Source organism: Zophobas morio, unplaced genomic scaffold (assembly GCF_036711695.1).
Source record: "Zophobas morio isolate AGI-343-1 ecotype UQ-CSIRO unplaced genomic scaffold, CSIRO_AGI_Zmor_V1 ptg000011l, whole genome shotgun sequence".
NCBI classification, from domain to species: domain Eukaryota; kingdom Metazoa; phylum Arthropoda; class Insecta; order Coleoptera; family Tenebrionidae; genus Zophobas; species Zophobas morio.
In genome coordinates, this window is record NW_026972116.1 from 10,960,255 (window position 1) to 10,969,569 (window position 9,315).

A 9,315-nucleotide genomic window follows, 5' to 3' on the forward strand; every position below is an offset into this window, starting at 1 on the left:
AACAAAGATTTATTTAATATTTTTTTATATGACATCACCACCATTTTGTGTTAGCTAACTAAAAAAATTAATTTAGTTTCCCAATTAGTGTTAATTTTGTGTTTAAATTTCTAACAAGTTTATTATATCCGCTAACAATATATATATAGTAACAAACTCCAAAATTCATTGGATTAACCTTTGTGTTTTTAGACAGGCAATTTTGGTTCATGTTGTACCACCTATATAATTTTAAAGTACATTTAGACCTAAATTAAAGTATGTTAGTCAGTTTGCTACTTTTGCAGAGAACATGTCTAATAAAATCGTCGACAAAGGATAAACAATGGAAAATTTGCATATGCCTAGTTTACAAGCAGTGAAATATTAAAAAACATAGCATCAGTTAAACTAATCCTGTGATAACTTTCTTTAACTATCATTCGATAAGTAAAAACAACGGTGACGTCAACAAATTCCGTACCAATGCTTTTTAATTTATAACTGAAATAAATTAAGTTTAAATAAATAATTACTCAGATGCTATTTTCCTCATTATGTGGTTGCAACAACAAAGTGTCATCAAAATCCCAGGTTTAAGTACGAGAACTTCCATTACTTAATCTGATGTAATCATGATCGTCAAATATGCATTTTTTAAACATATGAATATTAATTTTATTAAATGTTTACCCAGCAGGTAATAAAGTTAACGTGGTTAATTGCAAATAAACACACAAGACGCAAACCTTATTAATATAAACTACTAATAAAAGAAAGACATAACTTCCCATTAAAGTTAAGTGGATAATAACTGGTCAAGTCTACATACTTTCAGCATTAAATTACAAGGTAATGTAAAGAGTCGTAAGTGACTTTTTAGGTAGGCAGAGTACATATTAAACAACGAAAATATTAATAATAATAAGAGAGAAATATATTCCAACGTTTCTTTTGTCTTTCATCCGAGTCAAATTATTGAATATATATAATTAACTCCTGGTTTAAATTGTACAACACGCTACCAGTCCACGTAAGATTAAAAATAAAAGACAAATAATTCTTCTTAGTAGAATTCCACTCCACGCGTCTTTTTACAAAATGTAAGATTTATTCAATTTCCAGAATGTGGCAATAAATCCTCGAACATGCTTTCCACGGACACTGCAGATTCAACTCGCTTTTCCATTTCCATCCGGCCCTCGTTTTTTCTTCTACATTGGTCAAATTTGTACAAGAGATTCGCGTTCACGCAATTTGCCTCGTACACCCAAAATTTAATGAACAAGTGGGCATTTAATTGTACGGGAGCGGCTCGAGTGCTTCCTTGATCAAATTAAGCAATCCATCTTAGTAATGTGCGACTTACAATTTAGTTAACAGTTACGATGAGCCTCGCGTTGTAAGATATTCGGAAATTCCGCCTAGGAAGAATGTAGAGTGCAGGTATACTGTGTTATTAAATAATAACAATTATGAAATTCTTGCGTCTGGTAGACCGGCATATAAATCATCGTGCGTGTACTCAGGGCCGGAGCTAGGGGAAAATTATTAATGCTTAAACATGTAAAGGTGTTCACGTTTACAACAGTACCAGTGACTCTATACTCACTGACAGTACTCAGTGTTGAAGGTGGAAGATTTTTTTGGGAGAACGGATTCCTTTGCTTTATCTTATGTTTTTTTTTGGATTTACAAATGAGTGTACTTTTACTAAGCGAATTTTAATTTGTAGGAAAACATCTTCGTTATACTGATTACGTTATAAATGAATTAAAGAATAATACAATGCTGTAGATGTACTCGAAACATTAAGTTGAAGAAAAGAGTTCAGTAACAGGTACATGTACCATATGTTATAACATTAAGCAAAATTTATAGCTATTTGTCAAAATAATTGACACAGGTCTCCGCGTGCGTCGCTCTACACTTAGCCCTCACAAAAAAATAATTGACGTAAATTATATACAACTTTTGGGGTTCGAAAAAGTCAACAGTTTTGTAAGTTTAATATCATGTGCTGATATTATCTTTTTTAAAGACAGCGGCTGCTCAGTTGCAGAACAACGGAAAAATATATATAATATTTGTGTCTGCAATTATGTTTCATTAACTACTACTAGGTCAGATATTAACTTTTAATTTTAAAAGAGTTTCCTGAATTATGTCCTCATATAAATTTAACTGGCACATGCTTTACTATGCCGTCATGAAAATCCTATTGCAGTGTGTGAAAAAATTTACAAAGCATACCTCATGGCTTGAAAATTGTCTCCACTTCTTCTTGTGATATTTCTAAATTTTTTTTTTTTTTGTTTTTTTGTACAACTGTTTCCTTTTTCTTCTTTTGACCAAAAATAATGTCAAAGCTTTCATAATATTGCAAACGGGTTTTATTGATTATTGTTTTTGATAAACAAAATGTTTGCCTTGAAATTAATTTACAAGTAACGATTTGATCTTTTTGAATTGCAGTTTTGTTCAACCATGTATGTTAAAATAAATATCTCATGATTTGTGATAAACGCCGGTGTTTAGCACTTCTTAATTACACTCACCACGTCCAAAAACTTTGAATTTTTAAGCTTTATTCTTAATATAAACGCACTTCAGATCAGTTTCATAAATTCGAGTTTGAAAATGTCAGGTGGTTGGTTAGTACGTTAAAAAATCTCCGATATTAAATATATCGAATTATACACCAGTTTCATTTCGCTCGATTAATAAACGTGGAACAAATGGGACTACAGGAATAGGATAAGACGAAAGATGATTTTATTACTCGAAGACATCATGGGATAAGCGTAGGAAGCTACAGGCAAAAGATTATTTCCGTTTATAGATATTAAATTGTCTATATTTTATGTAGAAAATAATAAACGGGGTTTCATCTAAACTACCTATTTCAACGACAACTAAATTATACGAAGAGTCTGCAATATAATCCGGCAAATTGCAGAGTCTTAGTTTCACCGGAAATGAGAATAAATTCTACTTTTAAATGCAACATATGAAATTTCCTAAATTTTAGTCATAATTAACTACGCAAAGCGAGAAGGTAATATATAGTAAAACACATTTTTTGCGTTTAAAACTGAATTAGAAGGATTTTTAATACCAACAAATCGTTATTCTATTCTGACTTCTAGACTTGAAAGATGCTGACCCCTAGAGTACGAACGAAAGTTTCGCGTTTCCGTCTGTCTGTCTGTTCCACAAACTACTCGATCGGTTATTATTAAATTTTGCACTCGTATGTATGTTAGAAATATCATGTACATTCTCGCTCATAAGTATTTAGGCACCAAAGTTTGTTTTGTACATTTTTCAAAATGTCTTTTTTTTAAGTGCAGCTAATACACGATAAAGTGTTGCTCTGAGTGACCTTCAGTGGTGTTAAAGTATCATCGAGTGTTTTAGGGTGGATTCTATACCAATCTTTTGTGCTTTGTGTTATCTTTCCAAAGGCCAAAACGGTTTTTGAATCCAACGGATGGTTAATTTGATATATACCAATATCTACTCAAGTGCTGGCTGTTACCACGGGGACGTTTTTACGTACCGATAGTGTTTCTTTCATTAAGGTGAATGACTGCGGTCGTACAACATTTTTAATTAATCCTTTGTTCTCTTATGTTTTACCTCCCGTGGTCTTCCTGTTTGTCGAAAGTTAGCTACCCGAACAGACCCTTGGGTGTGAAGAACTTGTGTCCTTGTTATATCCTATATTCCACTTTTTTTTAATCATAATGAATAATATTTGCTTAAATTGTGGTATTGTATGCAAAGCTAATGCCCATACCATAACTTGCGATGGTTGTCAAGGAATATTGCATATTGCCTGTGTGGGGCTCTCCGAAAATGACGTGAAGATAACACGAGCTAAATCTAGGTCAATAAAAGTAGTGTGCAATACATGCAACAATAATATGGCTCAGTATAAAGATTTCAAAACCTTAATTTCATCGTTACAAACCGAGTTTACAACTGCCATAGAGAAACTGAAAGAAGACTTTGACACTCAACTAGCCACTCTTCGGTCCGCGCTTCATGAAGACCAGCGTAGCCCCAGCAATCAATTTGAAGAAATCGTTAACGAAGTAATGGAAAGGCAAAATCGAAAACAAAACTTAATCATATTTGGTGTTGAAGAGCAACCACAGATTTCTACTAATAATAATAATCAGCGTTCTGCAATAGATAAGTCTGCCGTTGAAAATATTTTACAATTAGTCCGGCCTGATGCTGATGTTTCTGGTATTAAGATTCAACGTTTGGGTCGCTTTTCTCAACAAAATCCCGGTAATAAACCTAGACCCATAAGAGTTATCTTGAATGATGAATTCGAGGTTCAAAAATTTATTCGTAATGCCAAGGTACTGAAAAGCAACGTAAACTATAACAACATTACTCTGTCCTTCGATCGCACTCCTAAGCAAAACGCATCCTACAGACAAGTCAAAGAACAACTTGGCATTAGAATAAGCAACGGGGAAACAAATCTGAGAATAAAATATATAAATGGCTCACCCAAAATTGTCTCGGTAAACTAAAAAGAACACCCAGTTGCACGTCTTCGTTGTGTTGTATTTACCAGAATGTTCGGGGCTTAAGATCCAAAATATCTAACTTTTACAATTCTGTTTCTGAATTAATCAATGTTGATATAATAGCGTTAACTGAAACTTGGTTGGCCAGTGATATTAGTAACACTGAATTTCTTCCTCATGATTTTGTTGTTTATCGGAAAGACAGGGATCTACAAGCGATGGGCGTCTCTCGAGGAGTTGGGGTACTTTTAGGTATTAATAATACATTGAAATCATCTGCTCTGGATCTTTCTTATTTAGGGGATATTGTTCCGGCTATAGATGTTGTAGGAGTTAAATTGTTGAGTGTTAAGCAGGAATTAATTCTTATTGTCCTTTACGTACCTCCTCAGGTATCAGTACATGAATTTCAACTATTTCTTGAAGCCCTAAGTAGAATAGACATTCAAGAAAATAATAAAATTTTGATTTGTGGTGACTTTAACATTCCGGATTTCACCTTGGGTAAAATAAACCAATTCACTCTATCTCTTAATAATTTCCAATCTTTCCTTAATTTAGAGCAGCATAATAATGTGCAAAATAAATATCACCATATTCTAGACTTAGTTTTCTCTAATATCGAGTGTAAGGTAGAGGCTTCTGATTTCAATTTCGTCGATGATGATGTTCACCATCCTTCTCTTTGTATAGTTATAAAATCTGTAATCCCCCTTGATCAATCTTTCCCTATAAATAATCTAGAACAATATGACTTTAGAAAGGCAAACTTTCCAGTTCTTTATGATATGCTTTACTCTTGCAACTGGGATTTCCTAGATACCGATGGTAGCGTTGATGAAATTTGTTCTCTTTTTTATGCCAAACTCCATGAAATTTTTGATCTTGCTGTTCCTAAATTTAAAATCAAATTGAGTACTAACCGTCGACAATATCCTCCCTGGTTTAATCAGGAAATAAGAAATGCTATACGCACTAAATACTCATTGCACAAACTGTATAAAAAATATAAAACTGCTCATTACTATAATTTATTTAAATTCCATCGTTCCAAATGTAAAGTGCTTATTCAAAATGCTTATAGAATGTACATGCGTAAGATTGAAAATAATATTTCTATAGATCCTAAGTCATTTTGGATGTTTCTTCATAACAAAAAAGGTAGCACACGTATTCCTGGCTTAATGCGCTATGATGACAGAGAACTAACATGTCCACAAGCTATAGTTAACGCTTTTGCTCATCATTTTAGTAATGTTTATATAAAGTCCGATTGTTTAGCTCCTTTTTGCACTACGAATGAAACAGCAGCTCAGCTTTCAGTTACTATTACTTCACTGTCTGAAAAAGATATTCTTTTGGCCTTAAAAAACTGTAAGAACACATTTACATCCGGTCCTGATGGCATTCCTAGCTTTCTACTCAAGGACTGTGCATATATCTTTGTGACTCCATTGCTTAGAATATTTAATCTTATTCTCAAAGATTGTCAGGTACCAGAACTTTGGAAAAAATCCTGCATTACTCCCATATTTAAGTCTGGGGATAAAGCGGATGTAAAGAACTACAGGTCCATAAGTTTATTATGTAATTTTGTGAAGACATTTGAATCAGTAATGTATAAGCTAATTTATTCATCTGTGAAATCTTTTATAACACCATACCAACATGGTTTCGTTGAGAAGAGGTCGACTGTGATGAATCTGGCTTGTTTTTCTCAATACGTATCTCAGTTAATCGATAGTAGAAGTCAAGTGGACGCGATATATATGGACTTTTCTAAGGCCTTCGACCAAATCGATTACTTTATTCTCCTAGACAAACTGCGCCAATTTGGCTTCTCTGAGTCATTACTTAAATTATTCAAGTCGTACCTTATTGGCAGAGTGCAGTCAGTACGATATCGTAACTTCTATTCAGAAATATATTCACCGACATCTGGAGTTCCTCAGGGATCTAATTTGGGACCACTTTTGTTCTTATTGTTTATTAACGACATTGTTGAACATATATCTTCCGAAAAGTTGTTATTTGCAGATGACTTGAAATTGTTTTTTGAAATTAACACCATTGATGATTGTAGGATTCTTCAAACCAACATTAATACTGTAGTCGAGTGGTGCAACACTAATCGTTTATCACTAAATAAAAATAAATGTTTTGTAGTTTCGTATACTAAAAAACAGGAACCTATTATCTTCAATTATAATATCGATGCAGTTACCCTAAATCGTGGAGAAAAGTATAAAGACCTTGGAATCACCTTTGATAGTAGGCTAATGTTTAATGATCATATGACAGAAATAGTGTCAAAAGCTTACAGGATGTATGGTTTCATTTACAGAAATTGTAATGATTTTCTCAACATCTCTACTCTTTGCAATCTGTATTACGCATTAGTTAGATCTCAACTTGAATACGGAGTACTAATATGGTTTCCAATTTACGAAATTCATATAAAAAGTATAGAATCCGTCCAACGTAAGTTCCTGAAATTTCTGTCATATCGTTCATCTGGGGTATATCCTGACAGAGGGTGTGATCACTTACAACTGTTAAATCAATTCAACTTTATTTCCTTAGAAATTAGGCGTATTATTCATACCATCAGCTTTCTACATAAGTTAGTTAATAACAAAATAGACTGTATAATTCTTTTAGATAAAATTCGTTTCATTGTACCTCGTGTTCATTCTCGACAGTTTTTAACATTTTACTCATTAGCAACCAGAACAAATGTGTTACGTAGATCACCTATAATTCTCATGTGTGAACTATTTAATCATATATCTAAATTTTGCGACATAAATGCTGATAGTTTAGGTACTGTTATTCAAACCATTTATAAAGTCTACTGTAATAAATAATTTATTTTGTCTTTTGTTCCGATCATAATATTATAATTGAACCATTAATTAAAAGTTGCGTTTTTGGATTAAGTTTTCACTTGTGACTTATTTTTACTTAATTTTATTTGAGTTAATATTTTATACATATATATATATATATATTTTTTCTTTTTCTTTTTCTTTGTATTTACTGCACTACTTCATAATTATTGTTAATTTTTTTCCCTGTTACTGGGTGTATTATTACCTGTTGGGAATAAAGTATTATTATTATTATTATTATTATTATTATTAATTTCTGTTAAAATTGGTGTCATATAATTTTTCGTTTCGAATTAAGCTTTCATTAGTTGACTTCGACTGATATCTTTACATGACGATAACATTGCAATTTTTACTTCCCGAGCGTACGCAAAGGAAGTATTGTAATCGAGTCTCTCGGCCGACTCTCTACTTTTACGTTTTCACGATCTTTCATGACCCCTAGAAGACGAAGAAATAGGTCTCCCATTTCCGTCTGTCTGTCCGTCTGTCCGTCTGTCCGTCTGTGTGCCGCCGCGGATTTTTCTTATACAGATATTCTCCGAAAATACTGGACCGATTGTTGTGAAATTTTGTACTTATATTAGGAATATCATGTAGGTAGATGGTAAAACGCAAGAACTGTCGCACGATCGATTCTGCCCCAAGATCCTGTCTTTTTTTTACACTGTTATTGCTATTATATATATATTTTTATGTATAGTGGCCACCACAAATACAATATTGCAAAATCAAATTGTATAATTTTTCAAAGAAGCAGGATTTGTTGGACTGTATTTCAGGGGCTAGGGAAGTTCTGCCAAAATAATTTGCGGTCAATTTTTAAACCAGAATAAAATTGTTGCCAAAATTCACCAAAGTAGTTAATAAATGGGGCTGACGTCACACAAGCTCCGTGTAAATCTTATGGACTTCCGGTCTACTGAAACGGTATCGCTCTCCTTGTCTAACACGTGGCGTTTTTGGATCCCTGTTTGTCGTCTCGCTCTCGCTTATTGTTGTAATGGAGAGGTGTGTGTGGTGCGCGCGCAGGATGGAAGATGGCGCCACCGCTGTATCGCGCGGCGCTCAATTTTTAAATTTATGAAAAAAAGTTTTTTTTCCTCGTCTTTATGCGGGAATCGAACGTCGTCCGATCTCGTGCTAACCGTCACCTCGGCATCTCGACTATCGCAGGGACCCTGAATGGAGCGTATTGTCAATCGTATTTATGCGTGTGTGTTTGTATGACCTCGAGTGGAGGAGGGGCCGCCGAGTCGGCCTTTTCCTGCAGCTTATCACACACGGTGCAGTTGGCACATTAAAATTTCGCATGCACAGCGTATGGGAACTAAATACTATTTTAAAATAGATTGAATATTTAATAATAATAATAATAATGGTTTTTATTGCGATTTTATTTTTAAAAGGGTCTATACAAATTATAGGTAGGAAGTCATGTTTTCATAGTTACATATATTGACTTAAATATGAATAGAGCAGTAATTCGTTTCTTCAGCTTTGTCGTTGGATTAAGCACTCTGGGCATTGGTTTTTCGTTGAAGGTGGTCCATCTTTTACATCTTCATGGCAAAAATTATAATGTTCTACACATGGCAAAGAACCCTTGATGTCTTTATCCTTTGTATAAAAATTAGGTAACATCGGAAAGACGTCTAGCAGCTGAAGAGGTTGAAGTTTTAATAATTCGATTTTTACTATTTCGCGTATTTGTCGGATTGTCTCTTCGAAATGAATAGCTCGTTGCAAGATAGCGTCTGGACTTTGTGCCATCTTAATAGATACTAACGCAAATCTTCTGTTGAAATCCAGCTCGTCTGTTGGTTTTTAGGTAGTCCCAACCATTTGACAAATAATTTTTTTCCTTTGCGTCGCAGTACTTTTTCAATGAGAAA

The 9,315-nt window shown here is 33.6% G+C and overlaps 1 protein-coding gene across 1 annotated transcript; it reads left to right on the top strand.

The window, feature by feature from the left end:
* The first annotated feature begins 3,728 nt into the window (after positions 1 to 3,728).
* On the top strand, positions 3,729 to 8,724 carry LOC135127332 (uncharacterized). The gene is made up of 4 exons (XM_064053775.1): positions 3,729 to 4,523; positions 4,577 to 6,608; positions 6,696 to 7,010; positions 8,597 to 8,724. The coding sequence occupies exons 1-4, from the start codon at positions 3,729 to 3,731 to the stop codon at positions 8,722 to 8,724; spliced, it is 3,270 nt and encodes a 1,089-aa protein (XP_063909845.1).
* Positions 8,725 to 9,315: the final 591 nt, after the last annotated feature.

Excerpts from the sequence above, each read along its gene's own strand:
- LOC135127332 (XM_064053775.1), top strand. The coding sequence starts at position 3,729 with ATGAATAATATTTGCTTAAATTGTGGTATTGTATGCAAAGCTAATGCC. Across the intron at positions 6,609-6,695 it reads AATTAACACCATTGATGATT|TTTCGTATACTAAAAAACAG; the intron begins GTAGGATTCTTC and ends AATGTTTTGTAG. Across the intron at positions 7,011-8,596 it reads AAGTATAGAATCCGTCCAAC|GGACCCTGAATGGAGCGTAT; the intron begins GTAAGTTCCTGA and ends CGACTATCGCAG.